This window comes from Abramis brama (assembly GCF_963993115.1).
Source record: "Abramis brama genome assembly, chromosome: 25".
NCBI classification, from domain to species: Eukaryota; Metazoa; Chordata; class Actinopteri; order Cypriniformes; family Leuciscidae; genus Abramis; species Abramis brama.
In genome coordinates, this window is record NC_139987.1 from 20,992,779 (window position 1) to 21,019,545 (window position 26,767).

The 26,767-nt window shown below is 34.4% G+C and overlaps 2 protein-coding genes across 2 annotated transcripts in view; one reads left to right on the forward strand and one right to left on the reverse strand.

The window, feature by feature from the left end:
• Positions 1-1,078: 1,078 nt before the first annotated feature.
• tmprss2 (transmembrane serine protease 2) lies at positions 1,079-11,407 on the forward strand. Its single transcript, XM_084104710.1, has 14 exons — positions 1,079-1,169; positions 1,296-1,394; positions 2,568-2,844; positions 5,232-5,324; positions 5,406-5,522; positions 5,630-5,759; positions 6,346-6,453; positions 6,930-6,973; positions 8,627-8,789; positions 8,862-9,031; positions 9,970-10,065; positions 10,213-10,355; positions 10,470-10,622; positions 10,758-11,407. The coding sequence occupies exons 2-14, from the start codon at positions 1,377-1,379 to the stop codon at positions 10,764-10,766; spliced, it is 1,521 nt and encodes a 506-aa protein (XP_083960836.1). The 5' UTR covers positions 1,079-1,169; positions 1,296-1,376; the 3' UTR covers positions 10,767-11,407.
• A 9,932-nt stretch (positions 11,408-21,339) lies between these two features.
• rps25 (ribosomal protein S25) overlaps positions 21,340-26,767 on the reverse strand; it is a 160,749-nt gene continuing 155,321 nt past the window's right edge. The window contains exon 5 of the mRNA XM_084104386.1: positions 21,340-21,349. The gene's annotated coding sequence lies outside the window, so the exon portion shown is untranslated. The remainder of the gene's footprint in view (positions 21,350-26,767) is intronic.

Consider the following 26,767-nt stretch of genomic DNA (forward strand, 5'->3'; position numbering starts at 1 on the left):
AAATCATGATGAAAAGAGGGGAAAACGTCATCTTGCACCAACATAAATTAGAAAGCTTTACCACCCATACTAGAATTGATCACATTTTATTGTATTTATTGTGGTACATTTTGTCTAACTTGTAGAATTTATAATAGGTAATTGTATTAAATATATAGGCTATTTATAGATATATATTACAACTATGGCATGTTGCAGCTATAGAGTTTCTAAATGTGTTGGTTGCTATTGTTCCATAACAAATGCGATAGATCAATAAAGAAAATGGGGGAAAAGTCAACATGCCTAATGAGGAGCCATCAATGTTCTTACAATAGCCTTATTGTAACAAATGCTAGCTAAACAATTACAGAATGGTACATTAGAATGGTACAAATACAAGTTAGAATCAAGAGCTTTAAAGTATGGATCTTCTTGAATTATTGACCAAACAATACGTTTTCCATATTAGGAAAAACCTTCAGATATTCCAAGACATGACATCGTTAAGAGCCTGATGAACTGTTAAGGAGTAGGACATAAACAATTTCAATATAAGAAAATGTTAAGTAAAGTTAGTTTGGATTCCCATCACTTGGAAGTTGAAAATTCTGTCAAGCCGATAAGGTTCCAGATGCTTAAATAATACAAAATACATCATATCTCCTATATGTAAAAAAGTAATCAGTGACTATAGGCTATTGGCATGAATTAATAGGATGGCAGAAATTACATGTTTAAGAAACAGGGAAGTTGAAAATGTGCGCTTTCAAGCCTAGAAAACAATCTTTTTAAATCTCTTATATTGCTATTATACCTCATGTTCAAAGCTGTGAACATGAAGTGAGCCAGAAGGAAGCTGTCTAAAAAATGTTTTACATATATCGTGCCTACTTTTGTCTCACCTCATTTGGTTGGTAAACTTGAATGCAATGCTGTGTTATCTATATGTTCTGTATTGATAAGGCGTGTTATACTTGTTTAGTAGTAATACATTGGAATGCTTTTACAGTAGTTATAAAGTTTTAGTTCAGGTCAGCAGGGGATGTTTTGTATTTGCATACACCTGACTATTGAGAGTTTCAGCTGGTTAACCAAGCAAAGGTGTGGCATTGGCTGCTCATTACACATGCACACAGCAGACGCAGAGTCCACTAAAGCTCAAACACTGTAGGAGAACCTTCTGTCAGGTAAGTTTTACTATGTATAATTCTAATTTATAATCTGTATCAGTCAGAGAGAATCTGTTGGACTCATTTCATACAGATCTGTAGCCTTTTCTGTGACTAATAATGTTTGTTTTGCTGTATGTTCAGTCAGCAGATTTTAGTTTGAGCTTGAAGTTCAAGAGTTTTTTGGATTGAGTTGAACTGTCCAAACAAAGCCAAAGGCTAAAGATGAAGAATAAGGACCCGGTAATGACATAATCCATTTTTTTTTTCTCTCTCAGTTTCTATCTGAACATGTTTATCCTCTTCTTTCTGTCACCAATGTCATTTGTTGTCGATTTCATAAAGCAGGAGTTCTTTGTCAGAGATACTGTCAGGCAACACATAAGGTATATTTGTAAAGCATTAACTATCCTGACCAAAGACAAACCTAATGAATAATTAATCATGATGGTGCTTTAATCTTTTTTTAAAAAGGAAAGGAAGTTTGATTTAAATGCATGAAAAACACTGTAAAGATAACATTGAAACACATTAGCAAGACAATGGTTGATGGCCTGATGTAAGTGTTTGGTCATGTGAGTTTCTGTTTGGTCTATGACAGCAATGTGCTGTTTTCATGTGTTCAGGTCATGTTCATAGGGAAGTGTTTTTTGAATAGATTAATTATTGTGCCTGAGTGAAACTGAAATGAAATCAAAATAGACTTTAACTCATTCAGAACTGGTATTGGACACTGTGTAACTAAACGATATTAATTGCTAAATATTGAAAATAATATTATTATTATTATTGTTATTTTTTTTTGTGGTGAGAACTATCAATGTCATTTAATTGTTTTCATGAATTGGATATGCAGCAATTTATTAACACTTTATATTAACATTGAATGTTATATAGTTCCTGACACCATTTTTCTTTCTTTATTATAATTATATTATTATTAATGATAATAGTTGTTGTCATTATGGTAATTTATACTCAGCAATTAACATTGATAAAAAAATAAATAATAATAATAATAATAAATCTGGTGGAAACTACAGTATATAATATATTCAATGTCAAGTAACCTGTACTGGACATATGGACTAAATGAAATCTGAAATGAAAATCTTTATTGTTGCCAGTGTTGTAAGATAAAAGCAAGTAAAGCTTATTTCCTGTGTCTACTGGTTGTATAATGTTGTACTAACATGTTTATCAGATATTCAATAATTTCCTGGAACAGTTTATGCATTGTTATTGTTAGTCATATTGTAATTAACATAGGAACTGTTGTCTACGATAGTCTTTTCGTAATTTCCTTATGTATGTTAAATATCCTTTTCATACTGAATTACTTCACAATATGGAAACAAAATAGTTTTCGAATGCTTTTTGAACCTGAGAAACTGACAAAACTCTAATTTCTTTCAGATCTACTACAATGGTCCTCAGGTGAACCATGGTTTCCAACATGAGGAGCAGCGGCCCCCTCCATTTGCACCTTCTTCTGGAATAAACCCAGTGTTACCTCAGTACCCTGGTCCCCAAAACCCACAGTTTCTATACCAGAACCCCTCTCCGCCATATCCTTCAGAGAGATACTCACCTGCTCAGAACCTGCACCAGTATGTACCTCAGACAGCACCTGTTAGTACCTACCACACGACCACACCTGGACCCCACCGTGGTGCTAAACTAGTTCACAAAGGTATTTAATGCTTTTAAGGCACTGAATGGCTTTTCTGAGGGAAATGTTAATATTTTATATTTATATATAAAATTATGCCACATTTTGTTTACAGTTCACGTCTTTCCATGCTTTAAACACTAATTGAGTGATTACATGAGACATGATACCGATTTTGGTAAATTGTACTGTTTCTTTCAACATACCTTCTGATTTTCATTCATATTTATTTTGTGCTATGACTAGTAGTAAAGATGATGAGATTATCAGTTCACGTGCGCTATCAGGGTGAAACAGTAATTTGTCATGCCACTAGAAAGCCAAAACTAGGCTCAGCTCCAAATAAGATAATAACTAGTTTTTGAGGGATCATGCTTTTGAGGGATTTGAGGGATCATGCTTTTCAACCACTTGGTATCACAGACAGCCTACCTTTTCTGGAAGTTCCGGGAGTCGCACGCATATTGATAGCGGCTCCCTGACACCCGCAAATTATTCACACTATCCCAGAAATCGACCACGAAAGAGAATCGGTACAGGAGGGGGTCTGGTATAAGAAATCCACTTGTTCATGAAAAATTATCTAAACAAAAATTTGACACTTACTAGTAGTAAAAAAATTATATTTATGTTCTGCGAAGCAAAAATGCTTTTGTTTTTTGTTCTTTTTTAAGCTAATTATTCATAAATTTATAATGTTAATAATAGAGCTGTGGGATTAGTTTTGAAGCATTATAGAAAATGCATCATTGAATTTGTGAGTTTACTAAAATAAGCAGGAAGCTAAACAAAAGCATAAAGCAAATAATTTATTCTTCTAAAATAGTATAGCAATGTTACTAATAATCCCTTTCAAAGCCTGCCCCATTTGTTATCAAATCTGAAATTACAAAATTAATACAACATTTGTTATTAGAAAAAAATATACATAATAATTAAAAACGATATTAAGCATGTTGGGGGGGAAATGCATAACTTGCCCCTTTTGTTATAAAATCTGAAATTACAAAATGAATACAAGATTTGTTATTAGGAGAAAAAATATTAAAAACGATATTAAAAATGTTGGTGGGAAAATGCATCTAGTTAATGTAGGGATGTGCACGAATATTCGAATAGTAATTATTCAAAAAATAAAATACTATTCGATTTTTTTCCCGCAGTTATAATTAAATGCACTGGGTGGCGCTGTGGAGCATGTTTAACAAGTGGATTGTATCACATAATGTCGTCGTCTGCCTCGCGAAGTTTGGAATTACTTAGATGAAAATGATATTACAAAATGGAATTACTTTTAATCAATTATTAATGAAACTGAGTTATCATAATATCACCACCACAATGAGAAATCACATGAAATCCAAACACCAGTCGACCGAGGAAACAGCCGTCCATCACTGCATTAACGACTGCAGCGAATCGCAGCCTTACCCCGAGGGAATCGTTATCCGATTCCGAGATGATATCTCCTGGTAGCAAAATGATTTTGAAACATATGCTTCCTTTAAGTTTCGTTGAGGGAGACAGGTTTAAGAACAGAAAACGTAAAGTGCTGTTAGAAACTTCTCTTTTCACACTGTGTCTCTGCATGTCTGTCAGCGCAGCGCGTTTTCTAACTCGAGCATGTGGATATTATTGTAGCTATTTCTCAACATGAACGTGAAACAATATAAACACAATAATGCTGACTCGAGTGCATGTACGTTCTGTATGATAACTAACTCACGCAGTCTGCTTTATTAGCGTTTTTTTTCCCCGTTCGCGCTGCTTGAGCTTAAATGCTCTTCTTTATATTTTTAACACATATTGTTAAATGTTTTCAACTAAAAGAAAACATTAAGATATAAAGTGTATATTGCCTAATGCTATCTTGTTCAGAAATGGTGACAAAAACTAATATAAAAAAATAACGTATTTCTCGTTAAACGACATTTAAACGAATATTCGAATAAAATAGTTTTGAAAAATGCCCATCCCTTGTTAACGCAACACCTCTGGCCCACCAGGAATATCACTTGGTTCTTGTTTCTCAAAGCTGGAGCCAGGCCTGGCCAAAATGGTATTTATTGTTTACATTTTGTTATAAAATTTCCAGAATTTGAAAGCTGAGACTTTGTTTCTTATAAAAAGTAACAAAGCGCAAAGCTTAATGCGATTTATTGGATATGAGGCGCGCTACAAATAATGTTTAGTGAAGTTTTGTTCATGTATCACCTGAAAACAGCACAGACTAAAAAGATTGATTCATGGGATTTAATAATCGATAGTGGTGTATCAAAATGAGAATCAAGAAATCAATATTTTTAAACTAGCCCTAATATTTAATGTATTTTAAAGCCGTTTAAGGTATTTATTATTTAATGCTTTTTTTTTAGTTTTGGTTTTTATGAACTTTGATTCTCCGACAGCTTCCAGGAGAAGAAAATGGCCATGGATCGTTGGCACAGTCATCACCCTACTGGTCATTGCTGGGATCATAGTTACGGTGCTTTGGTTTTATGGTAAGAAACTCTCTCATTGGCTTTCATAGAATACATCCACCCATTGTTTCTTGTTCTGATGTCCTCTGTCTGCACCAACAGGTGTGTTTGAGTGTTTGCAAGGGCGGCTCTGTAAAGCAGATAACAAATGCGTCAGCTATTCGCAGTGGTGTGACGGAAAGCTGGACTGTCCATCAGGAGAAGATGAAGCTCATTGTTGTAAGAATTCCTTACATATGTTAAACCATGACTTTCCTGATCCCAATCGATGATGCCCTCTTTAGTAAACCCATACAACTATACTTCTTTCTTTGTTGTTTTTGCAGTTCGTCTGTATGGATCTAATTTCCTCCTTCAGATGTACTCAAATGTGAACCAAAAATGGGAGTATGTGTGTTCAGATGGATGGAATGCCAACCTCGGAATTCAAGCATGTGAGGAGATCGGATACAAGAGGTAATGATAGCGTGATTCATCTCAGTGGAAGTACTACAATTAAAGGAGTATGACATTTTCCCCAAAGAAATTAACACTTTTATTAAGCAAGGACACAATGAAATGATTAAAAGTCACAGTAAAGAAACTTGTCATGTTACAAAAGTTTTCTATTTCGAATAAATGCTGTTCATTTGCATATTCATTGAAGGTTTTCATAAAGATATTTAGCAGCACAACTGTTTTTAACATTGATGATAATAATAAATGTTTCTTGAGCAGCAAATCTGCTTATTAGAATTATTTCTGAAGGGTCATGTGACACTGAAGACTAAAGTAATGATGCTGTGTCATCACAGGATTAAAAAGTAGAAAACAGTTTTTTTTAAATTGTAATAATAATTCAACATATGTTTTTTACTGTATTTTTGATCAAATAAATGCAGTCTTGGTGAGCACAAGTGATTCCTTTCAAAAACATTTAACAATCTTACCGAAACTTCTAAACAGTAGTGTATCCGTACAGTGACGTGTTTAATAAGTTTACAGAATGCGTTTTGAATGAATTGTAATATGTGCTGTGTGTTTGTTTGTGGTTTATCTTCAGGGCCACGTATGCGGGTTACGAGGAGATTTTCTCTAGAGAATTACTGGACTACATGCTGGTGAAGACAGATTCTCTGAATATGTCCACACAAAGTTTTCTCAGTAAAAGGTGTGTCACAGAGTTCAGCTTACACAGCATTTTTGGTAACTCTTTACAATAAGGTTTCATTTGTAACATAGGCTAGCTACATTAGTTAACATGAACTAACAATGAACAATACTTCAATAGCATTTATCTTTAATGTTATTCTCAGCATTTACTAATACAATTTTAAGATCAAAAATTGTATCTGTTAACATAAGTTAATGCTGTGAACTAACATGAACATTTTTTTTAACTAACATTATCAAAGGTAAATACATTTTAAATCATTGTTATTAATGCATTAACTAATGTTAATAAATGAGACTATTGTAAAGTGTTACTGAATTTTTATACAGACTGTTCAGTTCTTCACATTGTTTAGGTTTTACACTTTTGGTTATTTTATTACGGTTTACATTAATTATTGGGTAATTATGTTTTTTATCCCCTATAATCAGCTTGTTTAAAAATCCTTTTATGTTTCTCTTATGATAATTCAGTTCAGACTGTCCATCTAACAAAGCCGTGGCACTCAAATGTATTGGTAAGATAATAGTTTTTCATCTCTTTATTTTTAATTTTTTGAGTTCTTTTTTTTGTAATGAAATAAATATTTAGGGTTTTTATTAGTTTATTTTCTCTGCATGCTATTTAATCAAATAAAAAAATTAATAAAATAAAATTCCTTGTAGGGAGCTTCAATGTAGATAGCTATTTTTGATGTAGTGTAGCTACAAACTTCTTTGGTTGGTTAGGTTAGTTTGACTGTGGCTAAATTACTTTCAATGAATAATTCATCCCAGTCATTATTGTTATTGTTAGCTTTAACTAAAACCTAAACTAAAACAATTAAAAAAATATATAGTAATACATTTTAGATATAATAACAATATAAGAAAAACTTAATCGAAATTTAGAAATACCTTGGCAGCTCACTGAAATAAATAAGTACTAAAATGACTAAAACTGAAAAAGAAAAAAATTAATAAAAATAACAAAAGTACATTAAAAAAATTACTATATCTAAAATTTAAAGGAAAAAATAAAATATAAAAGTAAAAGCTAATTACAAATTTTAAAGGTACAATATGTAAGAATTTTGTAAAATATCCAAAAATCAGTTGCACAGTGTGATTTATTTCCTGCAATTGTGTACTCACAATATCCCAAAAGTTCCCAAAGATTTTAATTTCAGAGAAATTCCAATTTTAAATAATGGCTCGTCCATGTTGTCGCCTGTCAATGACATAATATCCGCGTTAACCCTGGTTTCCGCTCGTACTGCCATAGTAACCATGGCGACAGACGTGGAAAACTGCGTTACGTCTATAGCGGCACGCTCACGCTGTTTTTGTTTCGCTCAAACATTATGGACCATGGCAAGCAGACTTTGGGACAAAAGGAGAACTAAAACGAGGATCAGTATCAGCGTGGTGTTTTCGAGATGCCGAGAGCTCCACGTCCGCGACTAACTTCGACTTGACAGAGACGCTGCTCTTGCATTTACTTTATTAGACAGGGGAGCAAATGTACATGAAACTAATCAATGTTATATAGCTCAACATGATGAAATGTTAGAATATGATCTGTATGTTATTCTAATGTTGATCTAACTTACTGCTAGTCTCATGCAGATAAACTAACACATAGAATAACATTATAACTTTCAACACACTCAAATGCAGTTTAGTGTGATAGACCAAGTGAAACAGCGCTGCGTGACATCACAAGTTTCATTATAAACTGAGGTTCGGTAGAATTAAATGTCCTTATTCTTTTATATCCGCGGGACTCGCGTGTGGCGCTGATATCTGTCTCTCATTAGCAATCGCACCCTGCTTCATATCACAGTCATGTTAAAAACATCAATGTATTCACTCATCCATAAACATTATCAGATCCTTCGGCATGACGGCAAGTTCCATAATTCCGCTTATGCGTCATCAACCTACGCCTTTGTTATTGTAAGAGGTTAGCGACCCATAGCGGCAAAAATAATTACATATTGTAGCTTTAAAAAAAATAAAAGAGTTTATAAATTGTATTAAAATAACACTGATCCCAATTTGCAAATTTGTCATTGTCTTTAACTCACCAAAATAATTTCCATTTTTGGGTGAACTATACAAGTATAGTTTGTAGCTTGGAAAATAACATATTCAAATATACTAATGCTGTTTTCTGAATTCTATTGTAGATTGTGGACGGAGCAGCGGGAGCCGAATCGTGGGGGGAATCGAGGTGAACTCGAAGGGGGTGTGGCCATGGCAGGTCAGCCTGCAAGCTTACGGAAGGCATTTGTGTGGCGGGTCTGTCATTACCCCGTACTGGATCGTCACTGCAGCTCACTGTGTTCAAGAGTAAGTGCTTTCATTTAGTCCATCTCATTCAACAAGCTATGATGAACTCTAATAAATGACAAAGTTGTGTAGGATTTCAAATGCAAGGGATTGGACCGTGTATGCTGGATATCTGACTCGTACCGAGATGCGGCTCAACGGCGGCAATTCTGTTGGCCGAATTGTCAAGCACGACTTTGATCCGAGAACCAACGAAAATGACATTGCACTGATGAAGCTAAACAGTCCACTCACAATTACATGTAAGACTGAATTTTCACGTTTATTTCCCAGCCAATAAGAAAATTTCATTATAATTTAATAATACTGACAATAAAGGAAATACAAGCATTTTTTTTTTCATGCTGTGTTATTTTAGTATTATTTATGTACTATTATAGTGTTTATTACTATTTTGGTTATATTTTCAGTTTTCAGTTTAATTTTAGTTTAATTTGATATTTTTATTATATATTTTTTCCCCTTTTAGTTTGTTATTTTAGTACTTCATTGTAAGCGTATTTTATGTCAGTTGCTCATTTCAAATTTCATTTTTTTTTTTTTTATTTTTTTTTTTCATAAAAAATAATATTTTATTTATTTTCAGCTTTTCATTTCTTTTTATATACTTTTAGTTTTAGTTAAACATAACACCACTGGTTTCAAGCTTGCTCTGATAGTTTTTTCATTAAATGTGACACATTTATTAAATGACACATTTTTTATAAATTAAAAATGTTAATTTATGTTAATGTTAATATTTAACATTGCATTTAACAATACATAACAAAAGAAAAATTTATTAAAAAAATATACATTTTTAATAAATTAAAAATGTGCCAGTTTGGTGAACTAAAAATAAAGTACTAAATACTCATAAAAGTTAATTTGATTGAACTCATTTAAGTTTACCCTATTCAAACCATTTAATTATTTTGTTATTATTGCTTTAAAATTTAGTATAATGCTCTAGAATTATTTTAATTATAATGATTTTTGTGATGACCTGTTCTTCACACAAATGACTTAAGAAAGACAGACGTTGTATGGACCACTTTTACAAAGCTTTTTCCGACCATTTCCGTTGTGTGGAAATGAAGAGCAGCTTGAACATTCTACAAAATATCTCTTTTTGTGTTTACAGAAGAAAGGTTTGGATAATGACAGTTTTTCATTTTGTTTTGTATGTATCTTGTTTCAGCAAACGTCAGGCCAGTGTGTTTGCCCAATAAAGGCATGTACTTCTCTGCTCCGCGGGAAAGTTACGTCACAGGATGGGGGGCACTGCGAAGTGGAGGTTTGAAACTTTTTTTGAAAAGAGCAAATCGCAACAGATCCAAATGCATGTGCAGTGAATAAAATCGGACAGAATTTAAGTCATGTCAGCTCTCTAAAATCTCAGAAATTGAAACGCTTCACAAGCAAATTCTTTGTTTTCTTAAAGGACTTTCCTCAGAATCCCTACAAGAAGCCAAAATTTGGCTAATCGACAGAACGACATGTAACAGCCGACCGGTGTATAACGGACAAATCACAGACACCATGATCTGCGCTGGCAAGCTGGAGGGTGGCGTGGACTCCTGTCAGGTCAGAAACACACTCTGGATAAACACACTTAGATGCTACTTGATCATTCAGAAGAGTAAATTAGAGTACTGTAAATGTAATGTGCTACAATTAAATAAGTGCTGTTCCACACAGGGGGACAGTGGGGGTCCTCTGGTCACAAAGGAGAATTCTCTATGGTGGCTGGTTGGGGACACTAGCTGGGGTGATGGATGTGCTGTCAGAAACAAGCCCGGAGTCTACGGAAATGTGACCTACTTCCTTGACTGGATATATGAACAAATGCGGGTAAGAATTCAAATAAAAATCCAAACTGTGTCACAGAAAATGTATTATTATTATTATTATTATTAGTTATTTTATAAAATATACAATTAATTTATAATATTTATTATTAAAACACCTCTTTTCATTCTTTTTCAGAAATATTAGCTTTTATATTTATATAAAGAAGTTTTGAGAAGAGCCACTGATCCAAACCAATGAAACGAAGGAACTGTAACCGTGTCCATGAGACTTTTTTTGTGTTCTTGTTTTTGCTCATTTTGCTTTTTGTTTTCATGTTTCAATGTTTTCTGATCAATTTAAAAGAACCATTTATTTATTTTCACTAGTGCCAATGAAGTGAATTCCACAGTATGCTATAATAAAAAAAAAATGGAATGTATGTTTTGTATAAAGAACACAATTGTACAAAATGACTTCATAAAAATCTACACTTGATGAATGTGTCGTGCGTCACTGGCACATTTCTGTCTTCTGGGTTTCTCTGATATTGCAACAGTTCATATTTACATTAGTGCAATAGGCTATTTGACAATGTAAAAGGGTGTGACGGTAATATTACCGCTCCCGTCAGCACTGTGGACAGACTGTATTGCAAAACAATACTTTTATTATAAAGCTTTATGGATAGTTGTTCTTGTTTTTAACTACATCAATATTTTTAGGTTAAAATGTATATAAATGTATAAAGGAAAGTATGTATCTTAGGTCCTCTACCATACTTTCATTTTTTTCACCATTTGTAATCACTTGTTTTGCCTTCACATTAAAGTCATTTTTATGAATATAATTTTTTTAAGCTGTCTCGAAATTACAACCCATATATAAAATTACTTAAAATACTGACTCAATTATGCTACACATTTGTGTTTTATAATGTTTTTTAATTTATATGTGGAATTTGACATTATTTATTATATTTTAATAAGCTTTTATATATGAAATATGAACTTTGATATTATCATATGTATTCCTCAAAATATAATATTATCCTGCCTTATATAAATTTGAACATAAATTTGAAAATAAGTTCATATATAAATCAAGTCTAAACATTTATATAGTAATATAATATATTCCTCAAATACAAATAATACAAAATGTATATATGACAAATTTATATATGACTTTGGGTATTTTTATATTTTGAGGAATACATATGATAATATCAAAGTTCATATATAAAATCTTATTAAAATATATTATTTATTGTAATTTAATGATATAATTAAAGATTTTATATGTGAACTTTGGTATTATCATATGTATTCCTCAAAATATAATAATATCCAGTCATATATAAAATTGTTAAAACATAAAAATATAAACATTTATATAATATGTTTCTTATAAAATCTTTTTAAAATATAATAAATGTCAAAGTCCAAATATAAAAACAGTTCAAATGTGTAGCATGAAATATGTGACGCAGTATTTAAGTTTGTATATGGGTAGTTGACAAGAAACATGGATATTACTATATCTTTATGATTTTTTTATTTTCTATTTATTGTCTGTGACTGTAAACAAATTGATTATTTGATTAATTCCAGATAACCTCCTATTGGATGTATACATATCTTTTATGGCTTTATGAAGCATTCAGGTTATCAATCCGCTGACCAAACCACAAGAGTAAAAGTCCTATGACCCATTTTCCTCAGTTTTTCTTCACGCCTAAAAAAATGAATTCACACCAACCCACAGAGCCCTCACGGTTCCTGGCTCTCAGTTAATCACCATTATGAAGTGTTATAGCATATTCAGCAGCAGTATTTAAACCTCTCCTTTGCCATTTCAGCAGGACCTTTAATCAGCGCTCATTGAATCTGCGACTCTAATCGGCAGATGCTTAGTGGAGGAGATCAGCGTCTGCTACCTGTTTGTACCAATTAGCAGATGCGTGACACTCGGCTGACGGCCCTTCAGAGGGTTAACAGATGTGGCAATTACGGCCTCATTTGAATGAATGCTCAAGGGGTTCAACATAAGGGCTGTGCAATTACACGGCAGCCTGGGAACCCATTTCATCTTCAGCTTTATTCTCGGTCTCTGTAAGAGGGAAGTGTTGGCAGGGAACCCACGGTGTGTTGACAAACAAACCTGCTTCCCGTGATTTTTTTTTTTTTTTTTTTTCAAAGGGGAAAAATATGCTGAGAGGTGGTCAGAGGTCTGATTCTGGCCTGACTCAAGCTACATGAGAGCTTGGTTACGAGAATAAATGAGATTTTAAAATATATAATTTTGCAAACTACTGATGATCTTGATGGTATAAAGGGGATTTTATTTTATTTTTTATTTTTTTATATTATATTCTTTTTTATTAGTCTTCTGTACCATTAATACGTAAATAAACTAAACATATAAATAAATAAATGATTAAAATGTGATTAAAAGTATTACTTAATGTTAAATAGATTAAATAAATAAAATCTGATTAAAATTAGATAAATTAAAAATATATTTAACTGTACATTAGTGAGTGGAAAAAAATACATAATAATAATGTAATAATAGAAATAAAAACTAACAGAAACTATCACTAGATTTATAATATTAATTTTCCAGTGTATGAAATTGGATGTTGATAAAGGATAGATGCCTTTTAAATTTTAATATCCAGGTTCCTCACATGAGGATGATCATAATGGGCATTAAATGATTGTAAACCCCTGGCCTATACACTTAAAGGCTGAAAATGGGAATGAAATTCTCACTTTTGTGGGAAACAAACTTAGTTTGTTAGAAACAAAAACAACTTAGAAAGTAAATAATGGACTGACAATGATATACAGTGAGGAAAATAAGTATTTGAACACCCTGCTATTTTGCAAGTTCTCCCACTTGGAAATCATGGAGGGGTCTGAAATTGTCATCGTAGGTGTATGTCCACTGTGAGAAAAAAAATATCCAGAAATCACAATATATGATTTTTTAACTATTTATTTGTATGATACAGCTGCAAATAAGTATTTGAACACCTGTCTATCAGCTAGAATTCTGACCCTCAAAGACCTGTTAGTCTGCCTTTAAAATGTCCACCTCCACTCCATTTATTAAATTAGATGCACCTGTTTGAGGTCGTTAGCTGCATAAAGACACCTGTCCACCCCATACAATCAGTAAGAATCCAACTACTAACATGGCCAAGACCAAAGAGCTGTCCAAAGACACTAGAGACAAAATTGTACACCTCCACAAGGCTGGAAAGGGCTACGGGGAAATTGCCAAGCAGCTTGGTGAAAAAAGGTCCACTGTTGGAGCAATCATTAGAAAATGGAAGAAGCTAAACATGACTGTCAATCTCCCTCGGACTGGGGCTCCATGCAAGATCTCACCTCGTGGGGTCTCAATGATCCTAAGAAAGGTGAGAAACTAGCCCAGAACTACACGGCAGGAGCTGATCAATGACCTGAAAAGAGCTGGGACCACCGTTTCCAAGGTTACTGTTGGTAATACACTAAGACGTCATGGTTTGAAATCATGCATGGGAGAAAGTCATGTTGTCAGATGAGACCAAAATAGAACTTTTTGGTCATAATTCCACTAAACGTGTTTGGAGGAAGAAGAATGATGAGTAGGGTTGGGAACCGAGAACCGGTTCTTATCCAGTACCGGTTCTTATCCAGAACCGGTACTGTTTTTGAAAAAATACCGGAACCGTGTGAAATTCCTACGTTTCGGTTCCGAAAACGGTTCTGTTGGGCGAAGTGCTGGAAGCTTATCCTTTAATAGCGACGTCTCACCTCATATTAAAATAGTAATGAATGCACTGAAAAGCCCTCGCGCTATTCAAATACGTTTTGCGTCAGATATCAACGCATAGAGAGAGAGAGAGAATTAAAGACAGTAGAGCTGCACGATTAATCTTTAAAAGATCTCGATTCAAACACCCACGCGATCTTATTCCTAAATTACAAAAATCTCACCCCTGAACATTCTAATCTGTTTGCGCTTTCGTTTACCGAGAGACAGCAGTTGTCAATATGAAACAGCTTTACAATCACACAGATATTTCTGTTACAAATATTCAAATGATCACAGAAGTACTGAGATAAAAGTTTGTAATTCGAGTATAAACACTGATGTCTACGGTAGCAACCAAAATATTGTAAATCACCTTTTGAAAGTCGCTGCCTACTGAAGCCTTCAGATAACGAGTGTATCGATTACATCTGATGCTTCAAAACATTCATAAAGACGCAGTCCGTAACTTCTTTGTGTTCAGAAATTACAAAATGTATACAATGAGCGAGTGCATCATGAATGCCTTTTTTTTCAAACCGTGTTTTTGTCTTATCCTGAATTACTACGTTAAGCCTATAACGTTAAGCGTTTATACTCGGACTATACTTTAGACTGGCGGATCGCAGCCGCTGCGGAGTAGCCCAGTACCTGCGTGACTCGCCATAGACATAAATTAGAGAGAAGTAGCTCCGGCTACAATGTTCTTCCGCAAGACGCGTGCAGTTCTGTTTATTAACTGCTAGAGCGCTGATTTATCCACTAATGAAACAATCTCCACTGCTGGAGATATAATAAGCTAGGAGAGGTCCCAAATTATTCAAGAGAATGCAGACATTTTTATTTTCCTTCAGAAAAAATAATCTTTTTTTTTGCAAAAATTGCTTAAATAATATGTTGAATTTGTTGACATATACCAATCTGTTAAACTCATTTGACAAGTATAAGAAATAAACACAAAAAGGATTGTGGATTTTTCCCTTACTACTATTTTTTTATTAGTTGTTTTAATATTTTTTTATTGAATGGGAACCGGAACCGGAACCGGAATCGTTTGGCGGAACCGGAATCGGAACCGGAACCGGAAAATTTCTTACGATTCCCAACCCTAATGATGAGTACCATCCCAAGAACACCATCCCTACTGTGAAGCATGGGGGTGGTAGCATCATGCTTTGGGGGTGTTTTTCTGCACATGGGACAGGGCGACTGCACTGTATTAAGGAGAGGATGACCGGGGCCATGTATTGTGAGATTTTGGGGAACAACCTCCTTCCCTCAGTTAGAGCATTGAAGATGGGTCGAGGCTGGGTCTTCCAACATGACAATGACCCGAAGCACACAGCCAGGATAACCAAGGAGTGGCTCTGTAAGAAGCATATCAAGGTTCTGGCGTGGCCTAGCCAGTCTCCAGACCTAAACCCAATAGAGAATCTTTGGAGGGAGCTCAAACTCCGTGTTTCTCAGCGACAGCCCAGAAACCTGACTGATCTAGAGAAGATCTGTGTGGAGGAGTGGGCCAAAATCCCTCCTGCAGTGTGTGCAAACCTGGTGAAAAACTACAGGAAACGTTTGACCTCTGTAAACAAAGGCTACTGTACCAAATATTAACATTGATTTTCTCAGGTGTTCAAATACTTATTTGCAGCTGTTTCATACAAATAAATAGTTAAAAAATCATACATTGTGATTTCTGGATTTTTTTTTTAGATTATGTCTCTCACAGTGGACATGCACCTACGATGACAATTTCAGACCCCTCCATGATTTCTAAGTGGGAGAACTTGCAAAATAGCAGGGTGTTCAAATACTTATTTTCCTCACTGTAAGGACCATAAATGTATAAAATGGTCAAACAGCAGGTTTGATGTCAATTTCAGATAGAAGTTACCAGAGAACCAATATGATTGACTGACATGAAACGTGATAGTTAATTTTCAAATATATTACTGTATGTCTTCAGAAGACTTGAAATAGTTTTATTGTAGGCCTATTTGTTTTAAGTGCTTTTGTGTCGCACTCAAAGCTCGGCATCCCCAGTACCAATTCAATTCCATTGTATGGAAAAGAGCAGCCATGATATTCTTCCTAACATCTACTTTTGTGTTAAAGGAAAGATAGATAGGGTTAATTTGGAACGACATTGTGTGAGTGACAGGATTGTAATATTTGAGTAAACTATGCCTTTAAGGAGTCACCCAGGTGTGAGCAGCAGGGCACAGATCCTCCAGAGAGGACAGATGCTGAGGTCTACTGTTCGCTCTCACATGAGGTTTAGTGTCCTCAGATCAAACAGAGTGTGTCATTTAGTCTGAGGGCCTGATCAAATACACTTGCTTCTGCAGCCAATGAGGGGGGAGAGCTTGTTACTGGGCAGTTATGGGTTTAGAGTCTCTCTCTCTCTCTCTCTCTCTCTCTCTCTCTCTCTCTCTCTCTTCTTGAGGTCGATGTCATACATCAGCGTTCATAGATTCCCTATGCTGCTGTGTGCGATTCTCCTGAACATCAGCAGTCTGTGCTGCTTTTAAGATCAGCTAATAGCATCAACTATCAGCTCACCTCAGCAACACGAGCAATATTAGGCTTATTAGAGGAGCACTACCTGCTGACTTAAGATTATTTCTGTATATAGGGAATGTCAAAGGATATATTCATATTTGTATTGTTTTCTAGTCTTTTCTCTTTTTTTACTCTGCACCAGCGTCTTTGCCTTAACGTCTGTTGCATCCTAAGTAGGCTACTTATGTTTTGAAAACGCCTTAAGGCCAGGTAGAATCAAACTTTTTAATCATAGACTACTTTTTATATATAAAATTAAGATGCTTTTTATTTAAAACGGTGGATATTCACACACGGATAATTTTAGATACTAAAACGGAAGAATAAAAGCGAATATATAATGCGCCAGTGTGTTTATGTAGTTCTCCTGACAAACAGAAGGGGGCGTCAATGACAGGATAAACAAACCACTGACAATAAAATACCTCAGAACGTAGTTGTGGGGTTTCCCTTCGTTTTCACTTACAGGCCTTCTTTAAAACATTAAACATTTGAACGCTTCACAAGATTAAATATGATAAATCAAGCTATTTAAGAAATCTTTAGTAATTATAACCAAGTGTTTTCTACAATATTGGCTACCATAGAATGGTAGCTAATATTGCTACCATTCGTTAACTTACACATGTGCCATTTACTTGTAATCTTTGTAATCATATATCATTTATGACTCTTTTTTTTAATTTAATGAACCATCAAGAAAGATTTTCTGTACCTTTTGAATACATGTAAGTAACAGTTACAGCTTATACACTCATTTAGTTTTCAAACTTGTTTTCCAGGATAGCATATTTGTGATAAATGTATGTCATTTTCAGTATAGTATAATGGTAGCACTTCATTTCACTTCACTTACTATTTTACATTCCATTTACCCATGTACATACTATGAACTTCTTATAATAATTGCAATAACTAGGCTACTAACCCTGAACCTACCCCTAAACCTAACCTTAACCCATGTAGTTACCTTATAGGTTATTACCAGTACTTTCTTAGGTAAGTGCACATACTGTAAAATAAAATGCAGCCAGTATTATATATGTAAATTGATGAAACATATATGTTATGTTGTTACACTGGATGATGTTACACTGGAACCTAATATAAATAGCAGTGGTTGATTTTTACTTCTCCTGTGTATGCAATATAAATAGTGCATGTTTTGGATAATCCATCTATGTGAGAGTCTAAAGACAGAATATTCTTTGCGATTCTCTTCAGCTTGTTCTGTGTTGGTCAGTCTTTCTGTTGACAGTTTTGTATTTAGGTCACACAGGAGCCCTCGGGCAGCAGTAAAGCATGTCCTCTACAGGAGTGATTGACACCTTCTCTGATGGCGAATGAAGTCTCCAGCTTCTCTGGGCTCCAGCCACAATAATAAACCAGCGCTGCACACTGACGGTCGATCCTCATCTCATATTTTTAATTTAATGTTTTATGTGATGCATTGTAATTGAGGCAAATAAATTGAGACAGTTGTGGAATAACACAATTAGTGTTTCTTTTTTTTTTTCCTCTAGGATGCAATCATCTTTTATTTCCCTTTAATGAAACAACACCTCATTTTATGGCCTACTGAACCGAACAGCATGGATTGTGAATTAAATTGAGAGGTAAACAAATAAAAACAAGAATATCTTACATCGCATATTTACACTGAGCTGTAGCCTGGCTTGTGTAACTGCCACGTAAATGACCTTTAAATCTAGATTAGACTTCACCAGAATTCTTCATCATCTGCCTTTCAATTTACACTATCCATATCAACTATAATCCCAAAATAGATTAAACATGGTGTCATTAAGCCCATTATACCCCGTTTTAGAAGTTTGGTATATAGATCATCATGCACTATATTCAGCTGCAAACACCTGAAAGTCTTTTAGGACTGTAGAACAATAGACTTTCTGTTGCAAAATGTAATTTCCCGTCTTTAGAGAGACTAGCTTGGATTTGAATGGCCTTTTATTGTTGATCTGAAGTCCGTCTGTGTTGCTTTAAGATGAAAGGGAAGAAGAATCTGGTTTCAGATCAGAGTAAAAGCTGTGGCGTTGCATGCCAATCTCACTCTCCCAGTATTTCTGTGTGAAAGGAAAATCGTACAAGAGCTTTTTAAATCGCTCATTGTGTCTCTTCGACAGCAATGAGATTAAATGGAAAGAATGTGAGACTTTTGTCTTTTACTTCTCAACTGTTCCTCCTGAGAAATAGATCATATATATATATAAATGCTTCCTTCCTTCCTTCCTTCCTTCCTTCCTTCCTTCCTTCCTTCCTTCCTTCCTTCCTTCCTTCCTTCCTTCCTTCCTTCCTTCCTTCCTTCCTTCCCTCCCTCCTTCCCTCCCTCCCTCCTTCCCTCCTTCCCTCCCTCCTTCCCTCCTTCCTTCCTTCCTGCCTTCCTTCCGTCCTTCCCTCCTTTCTTCCTTCCTTCCTTCCTTCCTTCCTTCCTTCCTTCCTTCCTTCCTTCCTTCCTTCCTTCCTTCCTTCCCTCCTTCCCTCCCTCCTTCCTTCCTTCCTTCCTTCCTTCCTTCCTTCCTTCCTTCCTTCCTTCCTTCCTTCCTTCCTTCTTTCCCTCCTTCCCTTCTTCCTTCCTTCCTTGCTTCTTTCCTCCTTCCTTCTTCCTTCCTTCCTTCCCTCCCTCCCTCCCTCCTTCCCTCCCTCCCTCCTTCCCTCCTTCCCTCCCTCCTTCCCTCCTTCCTGCCTTCCTTCCTTCCTTCCTTCCTTCCTTCCTTCCCTCCTTCCCTCCTTCCTTCCTTCCTTCTTTCCCTCCTTCCCTCCTTCCTTCCTTGCTTCTTTCCTCCTTCCTTCTTCCTTCCTTCCTTCCTTCCTTCCTTCCTTCCTTCCTTCCTTCCATATAATTTCCTAATGTGTCTCTCCTCTAGAGTTCTAGAAAATGTTTCATTAATGTCTCAGGTGTCTTATCTTTATTTTATATTTTACATGATATTGTTTTATTTATTTATGTAATAATAATAAATCAGAAATTGCCATATGAATTCAAACACTTTCAAGAACAAGTTAGTTTTGTTAGAACATTATTTGTCTCATTTATATTATTTTATTTTAGTATATTTGACTATTCTTAATTTGTATTATATTAATTATACTATGTTATATTATATGATGTTATATTAATTATATTATGTTATATTATATTGTTATATTATATTAGTTTATATTATGTTGTTATATTATGTTATATTAATTATATTATATTATTAATAATAATAAATCAGAAATTGCCATATGAATTCAAATACTTTCAAGAACAAATTAGTTGTGCAACTGCTTCGCATTATTTGTCTCATTTATTTTATTTTATTATATTTTACTATTCTTAATTTATATTATATTATATTAAATTAATTATATTATAAATCCGAAATTGTCAGATGAATTCAAACACTATCAAGAACAAGTTAGTTGTGCAACTGCATATTGTCTCATTTATTTTATTTTACTGATTTTTACTGACCATTTCACATTTTTCAATAGAATCTTTTTCTAATTGAGTTCAAATTGGAGCTTGTACGCAATCCAACTGAAAAACCCCTAATTGTGCTGCACATTATAATGTTCATGAGGATAATTGGAGTATTATTTCTTCTGCTCAAGTTCACAGCTGAGACCGTCTACACTGAGCAGCATCTGCACATACCAAATGCAGCGCTGTACAATCATCTGTCTGTCATGTTGACAGGTCTTCAGCGGCAGCGATGTTAACGTCCCGTGGCTGTTCTCCAGTCATGAGTCCAGATGGAGGCTATGTTGGTACCTGCCCTCCCATTTCCATTGCCAGCTCACTCCCTCCGTACACCTCCTCGCCATCTGTGCCAACCTGCCGTCTCTCCGTCAGACAGTTGCAGGTTCCTCCATGCATGGCAGGCCTACAGCTGTGCAGACAGCCAGCCCAACATCTGTGTGTCCTGTGGGAAAGACGGGGAGGAATGTCCCGCTGATCTACTCAGCTGCTGCCGGCCTTAAACACAGCCACGGGCCGGCAGTTCTGCGGACAAGACGGGTTTCCGCTATGTAAGTGTAAAACGGAAAGGCACTCTCTGTTCAGTATTTGGTAATGAACTTTTCCCAACCTTGCACAATTCTACAATATGGAAAATTAGCAGTTATTGCTTATATTATTATTATTATTACAGTTTAAAACTGTTTTCTATTTTAATATATTTATAAATGTAGTTTAGCTAAATTTTCAGCATCATTACTCCAGTCTTCAGTGTCACATGATCCTTCAGAAATCATTCTAATATGATGATTTAGTGCTCAAGAAACATTTATTATTATTATTATGATCAAGGTTGAAAATAGTCTATCTATCATTCTATCTATCTATCGTTCCATCGTTTTATCTATCGTTCTATCTAATCTTTCTATCCCGTCCGTCTGTCTGTCCATCCGTCCGGTGGAATAGAACTCTTTGCCTTTAGCCACTGCCTACAATGTGCTGGAAGATCCTTCAATGGAAACTGAAAGGAACTCACTCCCGGTAAACGTGTGCTCTTAGAATTCTTGCACCCCGGAACAATACAAGTAAAAGTTTATAACTAAAAGTTTGCTAAGAAGTATTTCCTACTAAAGCAAACTATATTTGACTCATGTAAGCCTATCTGCAGCAGACTGGTGGGAGTGGCCTTGGACGGCAACATGCCCAGTGCATTATGGGTGTTGAAGTTTTCCTACCTAATTTGCAAAAGGGAAGACAACAGCCTTTTTTCTTTTTTTTTTCTCTAGTCAGGTAGCACTGATTAAAAAAAAAAATATATATATATATAGCCACCTTTTATTGAAAGGCCATTTTGCCAGCGGTGAAGAACCCCTTTAATAATAAAAACAGTAGCATATAATATAATGTAATATGAGCAGAATTATTTAGGAAAGTCGTGTATATTATTTTTGTGTTCAAATTAGAGGTAAAGAAATGCAACAATAATATTCAGTAATGAATATGTATATAAAAATATAATCAGTCAATAATGATGTGCACACAGGGCTTCTGCCTCTGGTGATATACAACTGGAGAAAATGAAACAAAATCGAGAAATAAATAAATAAAGGAACTTCATACATTTTTATGACCACACATATAAGGTCAGCCATGTGCTTTGGTTACTAAGCAACACTGCAAGCCTGTGTGAGGGTTTTGTCAGAAGTTGACTCAGATGTGTTGTACGGCTGTGAGAGTAACAATCAGGCTTTGATTACTGTGCAGTGTCAAGCCCGACAGCAGCTGCCTATGAGCTCAGTCCTGTCTGGATCTGTCTCCTGCTCAAAAATTCACTAGAACCTCACAAATTATTAAGGAATAGTGGACATCACAACAGAATTGTCTTTTTGGTCATTCTTTTTTTTTCTGAACCAGTCTAATAAATGGAATTTCCACCATATTATGTTTTGTGTTTAATAGCATTCTCAGGCAGAAATTTTTGGTAACACTTCATTTTACAGTATTCTTGTTACATGTACTTACTCCAGTAATAACTGTAAATTATGCATAATTACGTGCAACTAATTATATAGTAAGTACCTGTTGTTAATTAAAATGACTCATTTATATGACTAATTTATGACTAATTTATATTTACACTATAACAAGTAGACTTTAAAATAAAGTATCCAAAATTTCATAGTTAGTGTTTTATGTATCCTAAATACAAACATTTAATAGTTTTTCATACATTCTGAATAAGTTGCATGCAAGATACAATATGATTTAAAAAAAACAAAACAAGTAATCGTTCCCTTGTCATTTCCTCATCATATGTCTTAGCATTAGATTTTAGGAGCAAATGTATGTAAATATTGTTATATATAATTTTCTCAAATAACTATTGAAATGATTTGCACTCTTTGTTAAGATCATAATAGTCGTTAATAAATATTTTTTGTGATCAATTTCCATTTTTTTCCCCATTTTTTTCAGTAGATAGTCGGGTATAAGGATTAAACAATTATATCTTTAAATTAAAGATCTGAATAGCAAAAATAAACGATGCAAGCATGATCTTCAAGACCATTTATTTACCATTAATCAAATCAAATGAAAATAAAAATCAACCCCCAACATAATAGTGCCCTTATGAATTCACAACATAAAAATATTTAGTTTGTTTACTACATTTACCTGATTGCTGTTTTACATTTTTTTTTACATTTATATTTCTATTTGTTCTGTATGTTTCTATATTTCTATTTGTTTAGCATTTGAAACAGTAGTGGAAACATGGAGCCTGTGTCACAAAATGAAATTGTAGCTGCAATGACATATCAAAGGTACTATTATGATGCTTTTTAATGCCTCTTTCATTCAATGGCTCCTTTCATTCTCTCTCTCTCTCTCTCTCTCTCTCTCTCTCTCTCTCTCTCCTACAGTGCCCTGTTTTATTGCATTGCGCCTGAAGAGTCCTGCTGGGCGTGGATCGGTGTGGACAGCCAATAGCAGGCCGGCGGGCGGGTGGCGGTCAGTGGCCAATGAGGCAGGGTGGGGTGTCATAATCAGAATTAAAGAAAGGGTCAGCAGTTCTTTATTCATACACAGAAAACACACTCAAAATAATCCTAAAAAAATAATTCCAAAAGGTGCAAACCGACAGATCTTAGTTGGTTTCTCTCACCTTTTCCTTTGAACAGAGATCAAAGAAGATGATTTTACAGATGAAAGTGGTTTTATTCAGCTCTGCACTGGATGTCCTGCATGAGAGGATGAGATCTGAATGAAGACGATGCTGCATTGAGCCTTTAGACTCTGAGCATTCAATATATACGATCGATACATGGATTCCCAACAGCAGGTCATTAAGACTGTTCAGCCCAATCAAGCACTTATTCTCCTGTGTGGGAGAGATTCGCCGTTTCATTTAGCTTCCAGTGATTCATGGGAGTTACCTTATTAGGCAGGACCTCTCCTGTAAAACGAGCTCATTCACATGAGCGCCCGACTGCTGGTATTAATGAAGTCAAACACACATCACATCTTAAGCATTTTAGACAATAAAGTCAAAGAGAAATCATTGTGTACGTTACATATTTTTGGTTTGATCATATTCTGGTGTCTGAAAGCTGGTGACACAGATAATATTATTTAATGCCAGCACATACCATACAAAAGTACAGACTGAAGCCACCATTTACAGTCATCTGAGCATGATTTCTTCAATTCTTTATTCAGAAGATACTGTATGTAATCTCTTTAAAATTCAATCTCTATGACACTGAAATATTCCCTAAAAAGTGTAACTGAGAATCCTGAAATGTTTGAGTATTTTCTTCTTTATTCTAAAAGATTCCTTGATTTTATTTAATTTAACTATTTTATTTGTAATTATTTTTATTATATTTAATTTATACAGAACTATATAAAAATTATTGATAATATATAGTAAATATTCCACCACATTGGAAAAAAGTGTATTCTATCAAATTTTAATTAACTTTAATTAAACGTTTAATAATTTTGTTCAATTTAATTTATATAAAACTTTAGAATATTTTTTAGAATATATTTCAATTAATTGCAGCGAGTCTGGTAAAAGCATTAGATTGAAAACATTGAAATTTCATAAAAGTGTGTAAATAATAGAAATGCAGTTCAAAATGGCCTTTCTTTAAATGCAAATGTTCTTTGAGTATTTCATTTGTGAAGGTAAAGCATGTACTCACTATACTCCTAATTACAAGAAGAAAAAAAGTTTGCTTTACCCCCTGATTAAATTACATCGTTTTCTAATTGTATCTATATCTGTAATATATGTTTAGCAAAATTACATTTCTTATAGATTTTCAAATATTTTTATAGCATGAATACAGACAAACATTTTTATCTCTTTCGATTTTCCAATTATAAGATTTCTTTACTTCAGTGGTTGGATTGGATTCTAAATCCTTTTGTACTTTCTTTCTCTATTGTCACAGATAACAACCGCTCCACATGCAGAGGAACATCCGGACATCCGGTAGGATTCTGTCATTTATTGTAAGCCCCATTCTAGATGAAATAAAGCAGCATGTGAGAAGAGTCCGGGGAGAGCTGCAGGCATGTGTGCTTTTGTAAGGGATTCTCCAGCCCAACAGCTGCAAGAGCGGCAGCTCCGGTGCTGATGCTCCGGCACAGAAATGCTTGTTAGGGCAGAATATAGCCAGAGCTCCAGGGACCATCCAGACACAGTGACTATTCATAACTGTAATGGGTATCAACCACGTCAACAAAAAAAAAGGCAAGTGAAAGAGAGCGAGAGATGTGCTGAAAATACAAATTTATGGGAAACACTTATTGTATCAAAAAAAAAAAAAAAATGCTGTCCAAAAGCATAATTCTAAATCGTTGTATACAAATAATATCACGTCAAGAGGTTTACCATTGTTGCTCTTCTCCAGAACAAGCACAAATTAAGAATTAATAAAGAGCACATTTTTAATGCATGAAACAGTTTACGAAACTAAACACATGCAAACATCGTCCCAAATCCCTGAGAATCCTGCAAATGTTTCCTGGACTATTTTCTACTTTATTCTATTCTATTCTATTCTATTCTATTCTATTCTATTCTATTCTATTCTATTCTACACATGCAACATCGTCCCAAATCCCTGAGAATCCTGTAAATGTTTCCTGGACTATTTTCTATTCTATTCTATTCTATTCTATTCTATTCTATTCTATTCTATTCTATTCTACACATGCAACATCGTCCCAAATCCCTGAGAATCCTGCAAATGTTTCCTAGACTATATTCTATTCTATTCTATTCTATTCTACACATGCAACATCATCCCAAATCCCTGAGAATCCTGCAAATGTTTCCTAGACTATATTCTTTTCTATTCTATTCTATTCTTTTCTATTCTATTCTATTCTATTCTATTCTATTCTATTCTATTCTAAACGCATGCAAACATCGTCCCAAATCCCTGAGAATCCTGCAAATGTTTCCTGGATTATTTTCTATTCTATTCTATTCTATTCTATTCTATTCTATTCTATTCTATTCTATTCTATTCTACACATGCAACATCATCCCAAATCCCTGAGAATCCTGCAAATGTTTCCTAGACTATATTCTATTCTGTTCTATTCTATTCTATTCTATTCTATTCTATTCTATTCTATTCTATTCATGCAACATCGTCCCAAATCCCTGAGAATCCTGCAAATGTTTCCTAGACTCTATTCTATTCTATTCTATTCTATTCTATTCTATTCTATTCTATTCTACACATGCAACATCATCCCAAATCCCTGAGAATCCTGCAAATGTTTCCTAGACTATATTCTTTTCTATTCTATTCTATTCTATTCTATTCTATTCTATTCTATTCTAAACGCATGCAAACATCATCCCAAATCCCTGAGAATCCTGCAAATGTTTCCTGGACTATTTTCTACTTTATTCTATTCTATTCTATTCTATTCTATTCTATTCTACACATGCAACATCGTCCCAAATCCCTGAGAATCCTGCAAATGTTTCCTAGACTATATTCTATTCTATTCTATTCTATTCTATTCTATTCTATTCTATTCTATTCTATTCTATTCTAAACACATGCAAACATCGTCCCAAATCCCTGAGAATCCTGCAAATGTTTCCTGGACTATTTTCTATTCTATTCTATTCTATTCTATTCTATTCTATTCTATTCTATTCTACACATGCAACATCATCCCAAATCCCTGGGAATCCTGCAAATGTTTCCTGGACTATTTTCTATTCTATTCTATCCTATTATATTATATTATATTATATTATATTATATTATATTATATTATATTATATTATATTATATTATATTATATTATATTATATTATACACATGCAACATCGTCCCAAATC